This window comes from Daucus carota, chromosome 1, assembly GCF_001625215.2.
Source record: "Daucus carota subsp. sativus chromosome 1, DH1 v3.0, whole genome shotgun sequence".
Taxonomy (NCBI): domain Eukaryota; kingdom Viridiplantae; phylum Streptophyta; class Magnoliopsida; order Apiales; family Apiaceae; genus Daucus; species Daucus carota.
This window is the reverse complement of record NC_030381.2, coordinates 19,122,656-19,143,902: the sequence shown is the minus strand read 5'-3', so window position 1 is coordinate 19,143,902 and position 21,247 is coordinate 19,122,656. Positions and strand designations below refer to the sequence as shown.

The 21,247-nt window shown below is 32.9% G+C and overlaps 1 protein-coding gene and 1 long non-coding RNA gene across 3 annotated transcripts; both read right to left on the bottom strand.

The window, feature by feature from the left end:
- Nucleotides 1–1,271: 1,271 nt before the first annotated feature.
- Nucleotides 1,272–3,702, bottom strand: LOC108208312 (uncharacterized). 2 transcript variants are annotated; one of them, XR_001804290.2, is made up of 4 exons: nucleotides 3,364–3,702; nucleotides 2,582–2,955; nucleotides 2,181–2,455; nucleotides 1,272–1,724 (listed from the first exon to the last, which is right to left on the bottom strand). It is a non-coding gene; the product is annotated as an uncharacterized LOC108208312 (long non-coding RNA). The 2 variants fall into 2 exon arrangements; XR_001804291.2 differs by having other exon boundaries at nucleotides 2,233–2,455.
- Nucleotides 3,703–6,319: 2,617 nt separating this feature from the next.
- LOC108218697 (carboxypeptidase SOL1) lies at nucleotides 6,320–19,064 on the bottom strand. The gene is made up of 15 exons (XM_064092451.1): nucleotides 18,883–19,064; nucleotides 18,150–18,216; nucleotides 17,946–18,041; nucleotides 17,408–17,438; nucleotides 17,248–17,304; nucleotides 16,367–16,462; nucleotides 15,755–15,877; nucleotides 14,219–14,323; nucleotides 13,870–13,916; nucleotides 11,857–11,982; nucleotides 11,613–11,715; nucleotides 10,843–10,905; nucleotides 8,365–8,448; nucleotides 7,479–7,542; nucleotides 6,320–6,757 (listed from the first exon to the last, which is right to left on the bottom strand). The coding sequence occupies exons 1-15, from the start codon at nucleotides 18,998–19,000 to the stop codon at nucleotides 6,435–6,437; spliced, it is 1,503 nt and encodes a 500-aa protein (XP_063948521.1). The 5' UTR covers nucleotides 19,001–19,064; the 3' UTR covers nucleotides 6,320–6,434.
- Between the last annotated feature and the right edge of the window lie 2,183 nt (nucleotides 19,065–21,247).

The window sequence follows — 21,247 nt, the reverse complement described above, 5'->3', positions numbered from 1 at the left end:
AAAAAAACAAATCAAAAGGATAAAAATCCTTCCAAAAGAAGAAGATTATTGAAGAAAACAAATTAACTGAAACATCATGAGATAATAGGCGGCTCCTTCAAGAACAGACAAAATTTTCGTAATTCTTTTTATACTTATTCTAAAAAAATTCAAAAATTAGCAATTTTGTAAAAATGAACAATTGTTTTTAAATAATTATTTAATTTTGAACCTTATTGTTCTAAAAAGATCTTTTTATTCTCTACAACTTTCGTTCTTTAAGTTTTTCCGAAAAATATCGTTTAGATGGTCAGAAAATTTAAATAAAGGTCTGATTTTAATTAAATATAATTAAATTTCCCAAAATGCCCCTGCAAAAGTTAACGGCAACGACAAAAATTAACGGAAAGGGTGCAAAGTGTCTACGGGTTAAAAGTCTGGGGCTGCAAAGTGTATTTTCCAAAACTATTAGGTGCAATGTGCAATATGCTGAAACCAAAAGAGTGTCAATTGTAATTAACTCTTTATATTACCCTACCTTTCTTTCGTCCACCTCTTTCTTTTCTTGCTTGGTAGCTGGGGGGCTTCCACCGGATCTCAACCGGTGGAAAACCCCAAGATCTTTTATTTTTTTTTGTTTGTTCTTCTTTCTTTCAATAAAATTCGTTTCAAAGTTTTTTTTCTTAAATTTTGTTATTAGTTTGTGTTTTCGGATCTAAGGATTCTAAAAGCCTTTTCCGATTTGACCTTCTTTCTCTTAGATCTCAATTCCACGGAGCTACGGATATTTCCCGATGAATTTGTTCTCGACAGTGGTCGGAGTTATCTTGTTTTTGTAGGCTTCACTACACCATATATGGCCTTTCCTAACACCTAATTTTCGTTGCTAAAACCGTCATTTATGTTGCTATTGTGTTTAAGGCGACATTTTTTCCAATTTTGAAGATGTTACGAAAATCCATGTGGGCATAGAGGTTTTGCTAACACTTTTTTCATTTTTTGGTAACATAGTAAATAACGTTGCCTTAGAGATCTATGGCAACATCAATTTGGTTAACAACAACATGTATTTAATTGTTGCTTTAAAGGTTATGGCAACACCTCTTTTAAATAGCAACACCACTTGTATGTTACCATAAAATATAACTAAAGTCGAATTATATGCTTATGCCAACATTTTTGTAAGCTATGACAACAGGTTCAAATAAAATTTTTGCAAGCTTCTGTTTGAATAATAGATCATCCCTTTCATTAATAACAGTATCAATTCTCCAAGAAAATAAACAAGCAAATTCTCAAAAACTAACAATTAATTCCACAACTCCAAACTATATCAGTTTCTTCAAAACACAACTAGATGCTCCAAATTCTCCAAAATACAAATTCATCATAATATGCAACCTAAATAAAAGTTAAGCAATTACAACCTAAATAAAAGTTAATCAGTGACAACAGGAGATCCCCCTCTAGTAGAATATCCATGCATCTCCTGTTGAATGTTGCTTCCGATGATGTATTGATCTTCTTGTTGGCATTTCATGTTCTGCATTGTGAGATTGCTTATGAACATTTCTTGACCTCATTTGTTTTACCCCAGGTTCATTGTCTTCATTTTTATCCCTCATTGAGAAAACTGATACAAGGTTTTGTAGATCCTCCGTTTTAGCTAACCTGGAATCCACCTGTTGTTCTAGCCAGTATCTCCATCTTCCATCTATTTTGTTCTGCTCTAGTTCTGCCGACCTCTGGTTTTTTTTACCATAGGGTTAGACAGTTGATATGATGACTTCAAAATAGAACAACCTTTTTGCATAGCATCTTACTAAAAAAAAATATTATACAGGTATATATGATTATAAGAAAACCGACTATAAGTGTCTGAGAAACTACTCAAAGGTGGAAGTGGTTACTGAAGCTTTCTAAAATGTTGTTATCATCTTAGACACAAAAAATCTGTAGTACTAGATAGTAAGGGAACAAAATGACACTGAGGTTCTTGTATAGTTTTAGAACAGTATCTAATATGCAGTCAGTTGCAAACTATCATGTTATAACAAGAAAATTTGTAAGTTCTTATCATTATCTATAAGTCACCTTTAGTTTTAGAAAATAGAAAGTCCATATTTTATTTCAGAAGTATCAATTAGCAGGAACAATAAACCATCTGGATGAAACGCTTGAGTTAAGAAGTAGAACCATACTCTATTGCTGAAAGTGTACTCTTTGATTCTTTTTCTCTTGAAAACAAGATACCTTAATGTCCTTGCCTTTAAATTCTACTGGCTCTTTGTTTCCTTGAGAATAAGAATTGCTATCTGCCATTAATTTGGCCACGTTTTGCACGTTCCTGTGACTCAATATTTACAACTGATTGCAACTGATTCAGCGTGGTGATAGCCTGGCGCCGAACAAGTACACATCTGATAATAGCTTGAAGCCTAATAATTCCCTTCAATGCCCATAAAGCTTTTCTTTCCTGGATCAACCATAAAAAAAAATTGAGACTAATGATTCCTATGATACATTAATACTTACATCCTAAAATGAGTCCCACTTTTCAAATTTTTTTATTCTAAAAGAACCTCAAAATAGAAAGACTTACAAGACAAACCCAAAAGGCTAACTGGATTTTGGTGGCTGCAAGTTCTTGGATCTCCCTTCCCCACTGAGGTGTTGATGGAGGAGCATTGTATTGAAAATTTATACTTGATAATTCTCGGGTTTCATCTTCACTGTGATAGGTATATCGAGGGGTACTAGAGGGCTGGTCAAAAACATCTTCTGCAGTATTATCAGGTGTGGCATCTGTCAAACTGGCTACATTACAATCTTGCTTGCTCTGCGCTACCTCTGCTTCACCGACCTTTGTTTCTCTTGATGGCGAGGCTGCTGATATAGAGAGTTAATCACTTGATCTTATATTTTTCCAAGAATCCATCTCCTTCTCCTTTGCTTTTGTTAGTGTAGATATATTAGCTATGAGAATATGCAGAAATTAGGTTAGATTAGAAAATCATAATGTACAGCATACACCTTGTATAAGTATCTGAAACGAAGAATTTCTTCACGAGGCTGAACCAGCTCTGTTTTGCCATAGAACCGTCACTTGGCATTAAACTAATGACAATCTCGAAATTATATACACCATTTGTGAAAACAAGTAAACAATAAACGAGTGTTAAGAATGTAGAAATGCATATACAAACATGAAAAATGCAGATAAGCAAATACACACGAAGAAACCCCCAATTAACATGCAAATTGAACCCTAATCGACACCCAATTAAACCCCCAATCAACCCCCAATTAAAGAAAAGCCGAATTAACAATTTAAAATTAGGGTTTTAAAACCCCCAAATTAACAAGATGAATTTAGACAGATACCTCATAATGTTATAGTCAGACCAAATTCAGGCTATGCGGAGAAAGCTACTGAGCCTTGAGACAAGAACTAAAACTCCGAGACAAGCTCCTGCTATAAAATCGTCGGACCCTTTCCTTGTATAAGCACCAAGATAAGCTCCGAGACAAGTTTTGAGAGATGAAAGAGTGAGATGGGAGAGATGAAAGGAATGAAAGAATGAGACGGGAGAGATGAATGAGAGATCTGAAATTTGAGAGATGGGAGATAGAGAGTGAGAGAGAGATGCGAGATAGAGTGAGTGTAGTGAGCCGAGAGAATTAGTTTTAGTTTTAATTTAATTGTTCTGTTTTAATCTCTGTGAGTGATGGAAAGGGCGGTTACCTAATTTATTTTTAAAAAATTTAGAGTTGAAAAGGCGTGTTTTTTCCCTCCTATTCATTTTAACACATCTTTAAGGTAACATCGCACAAGATGTTAGCATTGAGGGTTTGTTTTAGTTATGGCAACATTTTATATTGTTAATGGCAACACCTAAATGTGATGTTGGCATAAACCTGCTTCAATCAAATTTTAAGCTCTAAGGCAACATTTTAGGTGGCAACATCAGTTTGTGATGTTAGGACAGACCAAATATGGTGTAGTGCTTGTTCCTCAGATTTATGGATTGTTTTGGTTTAGCTAGTATTTCATTTACGCATTTGCAAATTTAAGGTTGCTAGGTTGTGTTTTTTATTTTTGTTGTCTCACCGTTTGTGTGAGTTTTGTCATTTTCTCACCATTTGTGTGAAGATGATGTTTAATTTAGTAATAAAAGTTGTTCGGGGATTGCATTCTCAGTCGATAGCTCAAACTAGTTATGGCGGAAGCGAAAGTGACGAAGCATGTGTATATATCATCTTCAACAAATCACGTGAATTTATCTCCAAGAAGAATGGATTGATCGATGATTGTTTCTGCATTTTGTTTGTTCGACGCGACTGTTTATGTAGATGCCGTACGACCTTTTATTATTGAATGAACTCATTTATTCAAAAAACTTATCATTTATATTTAATTATTATTATTATATTTAGATTTTTTATTTCACAATAATTGAAAAAAGTAAAATATTGATGAAGTGAATATATATTCTGTATTGCGCATATAAAATTAAGTAAAATGTTAATATTCATACATATTTCAATATATATACTTTACATTTAACATATAACATATAACATATAACATATATATATATACTATATTATAATAAGCCAACATGAGTATAATTTGTAGTCCTAAATTTTGTTCATGATTTTTGGTTTGCTAATGTTTTTTTTAGTCATTCTTATATTATTATCTTGCTAAAAACAAAAAGAATCACACTAGAAATCTATCTCTTAATAGGTACAAGTCTTGAACAATTATAAGACTAAAAATCTATCCCTTATAAGTACAAGTTTTAAATAAATTATAAGACCGAAAATCTATCTCATAATAAATACAAGTCTTAAACCGATCCAAAACACATATAACTTTCGAGCCTTCTGCTTACGTTATTATTTCATTAAAAAAATTATATGACGTTAAAATAAAATTATAAATATATCATTTTGAATATTATTTTTTTAACAAAAACCTTCATATAACTTTTTTGAATTCTAACATGTCTATTTCAATACAAACACGAATAATTACATAATTTTTTCTAACTCTAATCTGTTACACGATAAATATCTTTTTCTCATACATATGAAGATATACGAAATATGAAAAATATGATTTAAAATTAATTGAATAATAAATTATCCCATATTAATAACAAAAAAATATTTTAAATAGATAATAAATTGTAAAAACTAAATTTTCGTGAGAAAATATAATCCGTTGGTTAATATAATTTAATTAAATTTCAATTCATTAATATTAAAATACTAATAAAATGATGTTAAATTTAAATTATAAAAAATGAACTATGAATTATATAACCGCCCGTATTTCGCCCGGGTTAAAAGCTATATATATAATATTTTGTATCGGGTTTCGGGTTCAGATCGGGTTTAAATCGGGTTTTAAGTTTCGAGTCGAGTCTCGGTTCAGAAGACCTGAAATCCAGATCCAAATCCAAACTTTCTCGAGTCTAAAAATAAGATCCAGATCCAAAAAATCGGGTTCGGGTAGATTTAATCGGGTCGGAATGGGTCGGGTATCCATCGGTTCGGGTAAAACTGCCATCCATAGTCTGACGCTTGGCTCCTGCACACAACATTGCTATGTCAGGCTTAAACTACATGATATAAATTAGGCACGCTCAAAAGAAATCATAAACTACCCATAACTAGTAACTAGGCACGCTCAAAAGAAACCATAAACTACCTATAACTAGGCACTCATAACTAGTAACTAGGCACGCTCAAAAGAAACCATAAACTACCTATAACTAGGCACGCTCAAAAGATTCTTGTATTCAGCTTTGATAAAAAGAATTAAGGGTGTATTCGATTGCGATTTTAATGGATTGTTTTTAGTCTGTGATTTCAATTTTGTGCGGATTTTTGATAAAATGTCGCAGAGTTAATATAAATTCTTTAGGATTTAAGAACAATGTTTCAAAATCTCATAAATTTTGGTGAGATTTTAAAAAACTTAAAATACACCAAAAAAATGTTACAAAATCCTATCATTTTATGAAATCCAAAAAGATCCATCAGCATTTGAATAACATCAAATTTTAATGGATTTTAAACAATCTCAATTGAATACCATCAGATTTTAAAGCATAATTTAAAATCCTAATTGAATACCACCACCTTTTGTAGCATAATTTAAAATCTCAATTGAATGCCCCAAAATTTTAATGGATTTCAAACAATCTCAATCGAATACCCTCGGATTTTATGAATGAAAAAAAATACTTTAAAATCCCAATCGAATACACCCCAGTTAGGCACTCAGGTCTCAGAATGAAAGCGGCGATGATGGTGCAAAAAAAAACAGTTGCAGAAAAGAGTGAAACTGGTCATTTTTCATATACTAGATTCATTTGCATATAGAACAAATACAGAACTGGATACAACAGATAATTCTTGAAAGTTAACACATGAGAACGACATTATGCTATATTAGACCGCTGAGGCAATACTGGTTGTCTATATTTTGGCTGTCTGGACATAACTTTTCTCATAATCAACAAGAAAAGAAAAACCAAACAAATAAATGAAGTTACATATAAAATCTGCAGCTGAGACCCTGGCACAAAATCTAGTAGTGGGAAACCACCCATGCCATCACCATCAGTGGGATAATAACAGCTACTTTTGAATGAACTCCCTTGCCGTAAGATTGTTGGATCGAGTACAAAATCCAATGACATGGCTTCTTCTCCCAACAAAATTTGTGTGCTTTTCTTTTTGTAACCGTGCATTGTTGCCATGACTACAAATAAATTACGCCATTTCAGTTACATGTGGCAATCTCTACACACCCACATTGAACTTAAACCACCAACAACCATATTTCTTAGAAGGAGAAGGGACACTTGGCATTCATGAAAGCATTTCAGCACCAAAAAAAAATTATTTCATGTATTTCCACTAGCACTTATCTTATCAGGGTCTAATGTATAGTGTTTTTTGTAAAGTCCTGCACCTCTCCTTTTCTCTTTCTAAAGTTTTATTTTTGCAGTTATCTTCCTAAAAGTGTTTTTCTCATAAATAGAAGGCTGGCGTGAGAGCTGAAGGGATTAACTACATCAAAAATATGGCAAGTACATTTCGACAGGAAATGCACTTTTAAGGTGACATTATTAGTACATGTTCAGATGACCCTCACACTTGACTGTAAGTGCATCTATTGTGTCAAGAAAAAGATATTAATTTTACAAGACCTCAAAAAAAAAAAGACAGCACTAATTTTACAAACTTCAACTCCTATGAGAATGATAAATTCCTGGAGTAACTATACACACACTCAAGTATTTTTGACTAAAAAACAATTCATAAATATTAAAGAAATGTAGACATCTTATGCTATGTTATTAATTACTCGTGAAACTAGGAACAGCACACATATTTTTTAATATGAAAAGAAACCTCCTGGCAACAATTAGAAGTGTGTTCACTGACACCGTATAAGATTAAACATCAACATATCTTACCTTCATATACCTCTCCAGGAACAAGCAACCGGTGGTAATCAGCTAATGTTTCACTAGCTTTTATCTGCAGTCAACGCAAGAGAATATATCACATACAGCATAGATATATAATAAAAACAGCACCAAGGTCACTCTCCTTGTTCTCAAGTGTGTTCCAAAATATCACTCAATACTCAGAACAGGAACTTCTTCTCAGAGGAACAAAGGCTTGTGTAGACTCAGTTTAGCAGCAACACCAAAATGCCACACCAAAGTCTGTACCTGACGTCCTTTCAGATACTATTAAGCTCAGGTTGACAATGAGCATTAGCATGCAAACCATTCATATATAAATCGTTGAATTAGCTCAAACAAAATTGGGTGGTATTAGGAGTGGTTTGGTTGTTATTTGACCAATCGAAACATCAATGGTGGTTAAACTTCGTTTCACTAATTTATGAAAGCAAAACCAGCTAATTTTACATTGAAAATCATTTCTGATTACATTTGGTTATATAAATTATTCTATTTTACAAATTATATATTTGTATAATATAACATATAACTAAGGATAGTATTCTCCTATTTTCAAAAAAAAAAAAAAAAAAAAAAAGGATAGTATTCTCCTAGATGGCCAACTTTATGATGACTAAACTTTTCGGCAGTGTCCGTAATTAGTCGATTTGTAACTTGCGCTGTAACCGCCAAACCAATTAAACCGCTAAAAATAAGTTTAGTTTGAAACCTCCAAGTCTAAAAACCCAAACCAATTAATATTCTTTTATAACCATACTACAGAGACCAAGGAGCTTGAAACTGTCACCAGACATCACTACAGTAAAACAAATTCTAGCACACCTAACTCACTATTATTGTTTGGACAACTACAGACAGTAAGCCAACATACCGTAGAGTTTATCCCCTTGATCGAAAGAGAGGCAGACAAAGGCCTGCCATAATCAGAAGATAGGACCCTTCCATGCACTCCTGTCTGCAAAGTCAATAATTTACGCTCCTTAAATTACCCTCCAATTAAAACCATATGGCATTCATATAACCAATATATTCACACATAACATGAGAAGCTTATATACTAACCTATATGATAAATTATAGGAAACAATAGTTTATCCTTTTCATGGTTCTGTTGATGTTATATTAAATTACATGTGGCTACTACTAGTAACAACTTGGCTATTATCACTTTAAACAAACTGTCGATGTAGACAGACTTATCAGGAAAGACCTGTGCACTTACCATATACATTAAGTTGCACATTAGAAATGTCATATATGCCGTTTAATTACTGGGTTAAAGATACAGTACTAAGCTCTCAATATTCATTTACCAAATTATACTTTCTGACACTAATTTTTTTACTTCACAATTTAAATACTCAGGTATCGCTTGTTCTAGAAAAGCTTGTTATAGTAAACAGTTTGAAGGCTACACCAAAAGACTGAAAATTATCAGCTTTAAAGTCATGTTGGTGAAGCAGGGTTTGTCAATGAAGCTTAATATAAGAAAATCCCTAGTTTAGTGTAACAAAAAGTTTTCTAGTCTCTGGGAAAAAAAGGTTCTTCTCAATACCATCAGGTTTGACAAAAGAAGACAGACACGAAAAGTTAATTGCCAACTGAAAAGCCTAAACAGCAGGCTTTCTGCAAAAAGATCTTTTTTTATATGAAATTAAATTGCCTACTCAACTGGGAGAACAGAACTCAAAAAATAGAACGTGTCCTGTATATCCAGATAACTGCTGGACTATCTTTCCGCATCAACTAAAAAAATGAATCAAAACCAGCAGTGTTGGACTTGGAAGATGTAATCAGAGGTAGCTGAAAGCTAAACCTGTTTTGACGAGTACTGTATTCAGTAAAATTGTTCAGGACATGAAAAGTAAAGTTTCACAAGATCATTACATAAAATAACAGTTTTTGGATATTGACAAGCAGCACATGGTTTGGATTTACTTTTAGTGAAGCAAGACAAAGATGTAGAAGATGTAAAAACAAATAAAACGATAAATGTGGTGGGTTAACCACTTTGGCAGCTTAAGGGGATCTAAGTGCAGAAGAACAACTACCCCTAGGAATTTTAAACAGCCAAAGTGAAGAATTTGCTGGGATTGCAACATAACAAGAGAGACGATCTTAATTTCAGATAATCCATTCAAGTCTTCCAATAATAAAGATTACAAATCTTTCTCCTCATAAACGGATCCTTTTCTTACTCTCTATCATAATCTAGAATATTCCTAATGAACTATTTAAACGATATAATTAAAACTTTCACTGGATTAAAATTAAATAAATTCCTAAATAATGACAATTTATATATGGGTCGCGCTCAAGAGAGAACCAATGCTTAAAATAGAACCATGGAACCACAAAGGTTCTGCTATATATATATATAGATAGATAGATATATATAAACACACACACAAACACACAAATTCAGACTTATACTTTTCTTTCCGCATCATTTGGCTATCCCTGTTGATGGACTACGACACACACACATCACCTGTGGAATTATTTCCATTTAATGAGGTGTATCAAGGTTGCCACAAAACGTGCTTGGACACATCTGGGTGTCTGAGGAGCATGCAGTTCAATGTATGGAGCTCCCAAGGTTCAAAGTACAGGCTTGGTTTTGCACACCAATGGTTGGTATTTTGTTGGTCGATGGGAAACCATGCATGTGTGGATCTTAGAGGCGGTGTCCTCACTTTTGTTCTTGGAGACCAGGTTTATGACTGTGGGGCACGGCTGGTAGGTGACTAAAAATGAAAAAGCATGCATCGATATCAACACACTTTCGCACGGTTTCATAGCATTGGCATTGGACACTTCTGGTTTTACCAGAGATTGTGGAGCTTCTCGTAGAGTCCAAAACGTCTTGCATAGTAATGTTATGACCCTCAAGTTATGAAGGTAGTATTTACGCGGATTGGTTTTGCTACAAAAGAAAGCCTCCCATCTCGACGTCATCTTTCAATGTTTATCTTAATGACAATTAACCAGTGTCTTACAAAAAAGTAAATATCAAAACTAGTAAATTGCATTTGTCTATTGTACCAACATTTTCCCACAGTATCATTTATACACCAGGCTTCAGAGCAAGTTTATCATGTTATTACAGGAGGCCACTCATCAACCCAGCTTTTTTTTAACTTAAAAACAAAGGTACTAATATGAAACTTGAACAAAATTAAATGCATGTGGTAGCATACAGCCATATGAAGTGCAGAGCATTCTATGTGATACGACTTCGCATACTGCAACAGATAGAACTATCAACAGATGAAGATATACTGCTTGTCAAGATTTTAGTACGTTTTGTGTGTGCAACGAACTAAAAAACAATTAGGCAAGGTTTTACCTTCACAAGGCTTGCAACAAGATTGAGCATACCCATTTTGTTATACTCCCATATTGTAGAAAGCTGCAATATACCAAACACATGTGAAGACAATTGATGAGAAAACCTCCCAGCCTTGAAAACAAACAGACAAACTGAATAGGAAGGACTATAATATGCATATATTTTTTAATGAAAACTCTATAGACCTAAGAGCATCTGCAAGAGAATCTTCATTTAGGCTCTTAACTAGAAATTTGAGGAGGGAGAAGAAAAAATTTGCTCCAAGAGACTCTTAGTGGCTCTTTAAATCACTAAGAGTCTCTTCTCTCTCCTCTCTTATGAAGAGCTCTTAAACACTCTTAACTAATATTATATAATATATTCTTCTTCTCTCACTACTTTGCTTTTGTACTTTCGTGAATATAAATTACTTTTAATAATAAACAAATAAATGAAGAGTGAATATGAGGAGCATTGTTGGAGATGATCACACATTAAACTACTACGAGCCAATATTTTATAATATATATAAGAGTGTGCAAAGAGTCTCTTGGAGATGCTCTAAATACTGTAGTTCAAACTGAAAATTTCTGGTAATACACTAGAAAACTTTCATTTAGGTACAAGACAGGAACAGGGGTGCTACATATCAATATGCAGCAAATCCACATTACATATCACACATTTAATCCGAGAAAATATTCATTAGTCACACAAGTGAGACTTTTTGTGCCCGTTACCAGTACAAACATAAAAAAGTCTGCGTATAGAGCTAGAGGGATTCTCACCTCATTAGCAGGAGGCCATTTATCATCACTAATCTCCAGTGTCAATTCAAAACAGCCAGCGTGTATGTAGTTCCAATCTTGCATGCCACCATATATGGGGTACCTGCAGAGTAATAGAGTAGTATTTAACAAATACAAATTCAGAGAAAATCATTCTACCTCATTAGCGTAGAAACTTGTACAGCACAAAATTATTCTCTATTACATACATATGTACTATAGGAAATCTACCTACATTGCTTACCACTTGGCTCCATTTGTTATCCCTCCTTCAAATTCCGTGCTCCGAGACATATTAGAGTGCGATCGACTGTATAAGCTTGCCATATACCTAAATGTTTTGTCATCAGGACATGCATTGTAGTTTGTCCTAAGATGGGTGAAAGTCAAAAAAAATAACGGAAGGCATTAGTTCAGCTAACCATATTGAGGTAGTGAGGTAGAAAAATCAAACAACAGTTACACATGTAAGCACAACAATTGTCAGTTCCAAGGGAGTTCAAAAAATTAAGAACTGCACTTTTCTACAGAGATTTTACACTTCTTATTATAATTCTACTCTCGTGTCGCTTGCAAGCCATTGGCTGCGACGCCCTACCCCGTGTCCACATGAACATGAGTTCAAAATGTGACAACCTTGCATTTATGACATCGACATATACACTCAAGCAAATGACTTCTACATATAATTTATAGCAGCCCGCAATAACTGCTGTACCAAAAGTTACAAATTATTACAGTATAACCAACAGGTTTTCCCAGCTAAACCCTGATATAAGAGATCTTAAAGCTCGGTTTTACAGACTAGATAGTAGATGCGCAGTGTCTAGCAGAAGGTTATTTACAGAAAAAAGAGTCCATTAGACATCTTTTTAGCAAGACCTAATTTAGAATTGATATCACACAGGTATACCAATAAACACACCGAGAACCCGATATTAAAATAAATACTTCAACTACAGTATAAAGTGCTTAAGAGAGTAATTAATTCATAAAGAATTTAGTGGACATCAAATGCCAAACTTATAAGCATGCAATGTATGAAGCCCTGATTTATTTCCACGCCAGCAATAAAATTCACTCTTCCTTATTGCCCGGTAAAAAATTGCCAACACTGACTAGGAAAACTAGTACCGTCACTCAGTCGATCAGGAGAACACATTAATCATATACAGAGTTTTACAAATATAAGTAACTATAGACAGTTTCAAGGACTTGCCGAAAACATCATCAAGTTGTTTACTCATATGCAGTGACATATACCTACAAGTCCTTATATGTTTCAAAATAAAACAATGCTCAAATTCGATCATGCTTTCGTCTCCTATCGAATACAGCAATGTAAGCTTTGTGAAGTGCTGCTTAAATGTCACTCTTAAGTCACACAGTAAGCGTGATACGAAATACTTATACAACAAATAGTTAAAAAGAATTTTGAAAATAACTGTTGCCAATACTTTTTAGAGGAGTTTTAATGTACAATAGGGTTAACTATCAATTAAGCCACTTGTTTCGCTTCAGTATATCCAGTGGATCACCGAAGAATTTTTTGTCTCATTTGCACCATTCATTTCAAATTAAATTACATCTTGATAATTTTTTGTGAAATTAGGTCCAAATAAACGTTTTTTGTTAAATTATATGACATGAATTTGTTTGGTATTTGACGTGAACTTCTACACAAGGCAATGTGATGATAAATTAAATAAAAAATAGAAAATTTTATCAAAGAAATTTACACAAATAGAGTTTGAATTCAATTGAAAAAGGAATACGAGTACATGTTTGGTTAAAAAAAGTGAAGTAGTAAGAAAGATGTGATATAATTATTCAAAAAAACTTCAAAAATCGACTTTTTACATTTATAAATTTTCTAAAATTAATAGAATGTACCTTCATTTTAAATTAGTGATACAAACGAGACCAAAGGTTTGTCAATGATGCACTTGATATATTCGAATGAAGCAAATGACCTAATTGATAATTAACCCATGTGCAGTATATGCCTACTAAATATAGATAATCACTTGTTAACATTTTCTGAAATCATAATAGATAATATTGGCTGCAAGATATAATTGCATATTTTTAAAGAGATCCAGTTCATTACCAAGCATAATCAGTAGAAGATAAGCTAATTAACTATAAACTTAGGAAGAAGTAGACCTATTATACATATAAGATCTTGACATCGTCTTAATTTGCATATCTCGCTTGCGAGTAGGAAAAATTGCACCAGTAGTTGAAGCTAACTTACTTTTTATCGGCAGTGCCATCCCATGGATAATTTGCAACAAGTGCTCCCTGTAAAACAAAAACAATAATAATAAATAAATAAATAAAAGATACATGTGAAACATGTTAATATCAAACTTATTTACCCTTGTAATGTAGAAGGCATTAAATAAAAGTATATAGTATATACACTGCACAGACAAAAACAGTAGCGGCACCAAGTTTTGTCACCTTAAACAAACCGAAAATAATATCAGAAAGAATGTAATGTGATGCATGTTTCCTTTTACTTCCATATATCAACAACCCAACTTATGAGAAGCACAAAAAGCTCAGATATATAAGGAACAAGAAACAGAGATAAGAGTTACCCCGTGGAGACTGGCAGATGCAGTAAACTGTTGGTCTTTCAGCCAACTCATAATTGCTTTTGATTCAGGTTGTCGTGCATCCATTTCATCATTTATAGAAAAGAACTGCGCCATTTCAATTAAGTAATTGATTTCACCACAAGAAGATTATACATGTGCAAGGATGTAAATTATCATGTTTCATCGCTAATGTATAGGTTCATAAATCAATAAAAGGAAATTGTATATTATGGAGATTTATTTACCAAAATTGAAACAATTTTTATATGTTATTATATACAACACCACCCAAAGTTAGGCAATCACAATCCAAAAGTTGAAGTTTATGTTACCTATATAACCTTGCCCTGTTATATGCATGAAAAAACATCCAGAAAATATTACCTTCACTAAAAATTTAATGTAAAATGTAAACATAATCTGAAAACCAGTACTATCTTAAATAATCAACATTCCAAATTCGTGTACCACTCAAGAGAAAAAATACTGAATTATTTTAGAGCAGTTGAGTTGGAAAGCACACAACTTATTGTTGACATCTATCCTATAATACTAAAGCCGAAACATTAAAAGTTTCGGTTGTAAGTTGGTTGGTCGATCAGTATTTGAGCCGATTGACAGGCCTCTTTATTTTAAATATAGTTTAACAGCCTACTTATTCGAATTAAAACACATTTGAACATTGTAATTTAAACACATCTGTTGGGCCCAATAATTTTAAACTTATTTTAACAGGCATTATTTATTTTTAACTTATTTTAACGGGCTTATTAGAAACATATCGATCCAAACACATCAATATACCTACTTATTTAGATCTATTTCAAAGAGTCACCTCTAAAACAAAATTAAATATTAAAATCCATAGTGTATCGTTAAATTTGAAATATAAAATTTTTAAATAATGATTAGAAGTCACGTGTGCCGCACGGGACATAAGCAAGCGTTATTATAAATGGATTGTCTCAAAAAGAAATTTACTGTAAATGAATTTGGTAGTTGCAACAGTTTGGTCACTTGTGACTTGTGAGTCAATTTAAGCCGATCCAAGTTTGCAGGTATCGACTTTCAAACCTCATTTCTGTAAGAAGCAGAAGAGCTCCTCAGAATCCTTCATGCATATGCAGCACAAAAAGGCATTTTGGTGCAAGGCCTAGCCTAGTGGATATCCTTGTCCTTAGCATTCAAAGGTACAAAGTTCGAGCCTCGAAGGAGGCAAATGTTTACGTGAGTATTTATATATCTTTTAATGGAACTTAACCAAAAAAAGATATGAAGAATACTTGCCAATCATGTAGAAGAAAGTCAACAAACTTTATATCTTGTAATGGACCTTATCCAAAAAAAAAAAAAAAAAATTGGTATTATGAAGAATACTAGATAATTATGTAAGACAAAGTCAACAAACTTGAGCGGTCTCACAAACAAAGGGGCAACTTCAGGACAAGAGACAAAATTTAGGCAGATATACACAATCAAGATGTATAGTTTAGAACTAGAGTATATAATACAGCAGAACAGCACCAGAAGGGATACCTGGTCCGGAAAATCACGATTCAAATCAATTTTGTTTGCATTACCACGCGTCCTTAGTGAATACCCATCAGGATTCATCGATGGGAGTATATGAAGGTGAACATTATCGATAATTAAGGTTGCCTGTAGTGACCAATGCCTGGTTCAGGTTCAGTACAAGTTACACATTTATATGACATAAACATGAATTTATGAAGCATAGCATCTCTGAGATAATAATGCAACTAAAATTTTTGCAGTATCTAATAGATATGCATCTATTACTTCCTAGCTGAGATCAGTTTTGCACAAAGGAGACGAGTTCCACAGATCATGAGAAAAGATTACTATGAATATAAGTATATAACTATGGAAATCTATATAGTATCTACAAGGAAGCTTCAGGCTAAATGCACACTAAAATCACAATCAAGACCGTTAATTGAGTTAAACCATTAGGAATATAGATTTGATGGTAAATGGAAACCACAGTAGATGTAATAACTCTATAAACACTTTGCTAACAAATAACGCCAAAAATAAAAAATGAATGCATAATATTCTACAAGTATAAATAGGATATGTAATTAGGAACAACGGATATGTTAGTGCAAAGCCATAGTTCACGATTACCAAAGGGTCCTTCTTATAATTATCACATAGCCAATTCGCTAGGAGCAAAAGAATTTCTCTGCCTACAGGTTCGTCTCCATGCACGTTCCCAACAAACTGTAACAAATCAAATTCAGAAAATAATCAATAGAAAAATGAAACCATCCGTGAGTCAATCTTGAAACGATTCATCCATGTAGAATTAGAAAGAAACTACATATACTTGCAAGCAGTGGTAGACGCAGAAAGAGAGAGTACAATTGAACTCTTTGCTTGTGAATTTTCTAAAAATGTCCCAAATCTTGATATGATAAAAGTAAATCGCAATATTTCACCAGAAATCAGTACAACCAATTTGCTTCAAAAAGGTATAGTTTCATGGATGCTTAAAGATAAACAAGAACAATCAGATACATGGGAAAATATATGAAGGGAATACGGATTGACAAATATAAAGTACATATAACATTTTTACAAAATTTGTTTAGAAAACAGTCAGATTTTGGAAACATTCACAGTTCTTTGCCTCTTTTTATTGTTGGCATCAATTTTGATTGTTATGGCTTCAGCTTGCTTTTCATAGTTGCCAAATATAATAATAATTATCTATACATACTATGTTAATAAGACACTGAGGGAGCTGTTGAATTATAAATGTATAATCAAAGAGTGAAAATATAATATTCGGTAATATCTCCCAGTAGACATGCAATTTTACAATTTTAGTACCATGATTTTTTGCCTGTACAGCTAATTCCCTAATTAAGAAAAACTCTTGCCTCCAAGATTAATTTCAAAACTAAATCTACGTAATGTGAGCAGCGTCTTATGCTGAACATTTACATTTCGTGTATGAACATATAACAAGGATTCAAGTACAGTTTCGCATGAAAAATAATTACCTTAAAAGCAGGTTCAGCCTCTTCTTCACCTGGCTTGTCAGTAATTTCCATCACCCACTACAATGAATATACCATAAGAATTTATCATAAAATCTTGGTACTATGCTCTGACAACAAAAGATGAAACAGTTGAAGTGAATCAAAACAGCACAAGCATTACCAGCGGAACTCCTAAGACACTCTTTCCGATACTGTTAAAACATTCCAAAATCATTCAAAGAATGAAAAAAAATGTCAGATATTGAATTTGGACGAACACATTTAATTAGTAATATTGGTAAAACTGTGAAGACATAGATTATTAATGCTTGCAAGTCACTTTTTGTATCCTTGTCCAAAGTCGTAGTCGTTTGCCTTATATGGCTACAAGTGCCTGCTTGCCCCTGCTTAGAATCAATCACTCTTACCTTTCTTTTTAATATACATGATGGGAAACAAATGAAAGTACAACCTCAAGCTTCACAGTTTTAAAAGTCTAAGGCTTAAGCTTCATATGTTGTCCAAGAAATGGTCAATTTCATAATAAATTCAAAGGACACTATATTATGAATGAAGGAGTACTATTTATAGTTGCACATAAGATACTTAGACGAGATTAAACATGAAGTCAAAAGGTATTCTCCTAAAAATATGGTTAAAATTGTGTTTCCATAACATTGTTCAAATTCTAAACAATTATGATATTCAGTTTAACTTACGTGTACATCCTGGTTATGCTACTACATCTTTTATTCAGTGTCTTCATGGCATTCTTGAGATCAGTATTCGTCATGTATCCATGAGCTAATTTATCACTGTAACACCAACAAATTAGTCTTGCTAACTCCAAACATAACATAACCATCATCCAGTATCTCTATAATGACAGATATCAAAACAAATAAAACTAAAAGTCAACATACAGCTTTAGAAACCGTTCTTCCTTCAATAAGTTTCGTTTCAAACCTCTGTAACTTGTACCAACAAAACCTATTAAACATTTAGGGGGGGAAAAATTAAAAATCAACAAATCAGAAAATCATTACATGAAACTAATAAATCAGAACTTGAAACATCACTGGTATATGAATAAATTATCATCAGCCTACAGATACTTATCAACCTAAGACTAGTGAATTGAACAAAACCTGATATATTGTTTTCTTTAATCCTCTATATGTTAATTTTGCTTCTAAACACTTACCGTATATACCAAATAAGTTATCAATATATCGCAAAAGAATGCAAATTTATCTGTGGAAAGTGAATCAAATCATTTACCTTCAGAATTGGAAAAAACATTCTCAATCTTCTTTTATGCTAATTTCGATTCTTAAAGGTTACTATTACTATCCGCATTTCACGATACAAATATATACGCAAAATTATTAGCACAATGTGAACCATTTCACTTATCTCTAGATTGCGGTGTATCTACTAGCTCAAATTTCAAAAATGATCATCATTGTTTCGTAATCAATTCATATAGTTACATTTCTATAGAGTAATATAGCTGATCATGGAGTGAGAGGGAGAGAGAGAGAGAGAGAGAGAGAGAGGGGGGGGAGGGAGGGAGGGAGGGAGGGAGAGGGAGAGGGAGAGGGAGAGAGAGAGAGAGAGAGAGAGAGAGAGAGAGAGAGAGAGAGAGAGAGAGACCTGAAGTGTTAGTGGAGGAGCGAGCGCCGCCTCTGGCAGTGATAGGATGTGGAAAGTGAGAAAAGAATTGTAGAGAGAGAAAGAGGAGAGAAAGAGTGAGTTTCTTCTTCTTCGTCATGGACCTATGTGTACAGAAATGGAGATCAGAAGAGAAAGAAGTAGTTTCAGAGTGTATTGTAGCTAACAGGCATTTTCAACGTTGAAGCCGGAGTGAAAAGCGTGATTTGCACGTGACGTGTTTCGATGGGTTGGGCTGGGCCGGGGCACATCATATTTGCCGCGATTCCAAATGCAACCAATATCAGTCTCATTGGATTTGCAATATGATTTCTGTATAACTAGTCTTTTTTGCCCGCGCTCCGCGAGCGGGCTTTACAAATTTTTTTGTTTGACATATAGTATTTTTACATGTGTAAATATAATTAGTACATACTATTAAAAGTAATCATGAACTTTTGAATCATCAAAGCACTTTATTTATATTCAAAAAGGTATAATATTGTCCGCCAAAAATTAATCATTTCTATGAAGTAATTTGAATAAATCTGTAAAGAAAATACAATAACCAGAAAATTGATAAAAATCTTGACAATCAGGAAAAAAAGCATATGATAATATAAGATTAACAAAACTATCAAGCGCATTTTGATTTTACAAATAATGCTTGAATTATTTGTGATTGGCAGAAAAAACAAAACAATTTTTTCAGATGCGTTCTGGCCAAAAACGTCTTTGACCTTATTTTTAGAAAAGACATGCACATAGTCTGTATTACAAAAGCGTTACTCTTACATCCAAAAATATCATCATAAAATATTAATTAAGTAAAAAATAGTTGTAACGGAATATCGTCATACTTGGCACAATTTTGACCAAAGATTATAAGTCAATCAATCTTTCTTTATAAAAATTGTAAACAATAGTTTCAGGTAGAATAAAAGTTATTTCCGTAAACATTTGTTTTTCAGCAAGAGTGATGCGTCTGCTTTGGTAATTTTTAATTACATTAATCTTTTGTAAATCTTACAGATTCTATATTCTATTTAGGAGTAACGGTCTTCCTTCAAACTTTTTGTAAATATAAACTTATTTTTCCTGTCTTATTTTTACTAACATATTTTTAATATAAAGTACATAATCATATTCATTATAATTAAATAAAAATTATATAATCCAAATATAACATACTTACAAAACTACAATTTAGTTTTCACTTAAACCGTCACTACTTTTGAGGATTAATATTATTTACTCGACTATAACAAAAATTTGAAAAAAAAGGTTGCAAAGACAGATTATTCTTAATATCTAACCGTCAAGCCTATATTGAAAAAATGGTTACAAAGGCAGATTATCAAAATTTAGATTAGAATAATTTTAATATAATATTAACAACTTTTTGTGAATAAATGATAAATGTTGAAAGATGTCACATACGTACGAACGATTTTATTGATCATTATTAGGTATTGATATGTATGATGAATTTTTTTTTTAAAAGAAAAAAATTATACGCCCGCTCGCGGAGCGCGGGCAAGAAAAGCTAGTTAATTGATAAAATATTGATAAATTTTATTAAAAATTTAGTCTATTTGACAGGTACAAAATCTAGTGTAATTTTTTGTTTTTGGTGACCAAGAGAGTATATAGTAAATCTATTAGCTCCAGGACAAATATCCCTAATGTTATAAAAACACTGTTTCAATCAAATTCGTTCGTCTGCATAACTCTGAAGTCGTAGCTGATCACGGAGGAGGAATCAAAAAGCATCAAATCCCATCGTTGCTGAGATCGACATCCATCAATGTCTGCCACATCAAAACTTCTTCAAGAATCGAGGGTATGAATTCTCAATTGCTATACTATTTTCCGTCGATGTGTTGATTTGCGAATTGATATTGTGTCTGAATACATGTGGATTGCTTTTGTATATCGTGTTTGATTATGCACTTGTTCTACCATCTACTTGATTGGAGCCTAACTTTGTTTTATCCTGTACAGTATATCAGGGGATTTTAACAATAAAAGTTGTGGTTTTTGGGGCTAAATAGCATTTTGGTTATTCTATTGTGTTTAAGTAATTGATTCATATTTTTAATGCTTCAGAATCAAAGGTTTAATATCGTGTAATACAGTTTGAATTAGACATGTTCTAAACATAATGGTTTATGTTTCTGAGTTATTGATTATGCACCGTATGAATAAATGTCTTGCATTGTACATTATAAGTTGAATATAACCCCAAATTTGAATAGCTTGGATCTTACTTCTCCTAACTATGATTTTATTGGTCCAGTGTTCTTACAAAATAACCACAGGTCTCCCACGCTTCCTGGTAAACCTGTATGGTTCTGGTAGTATGATG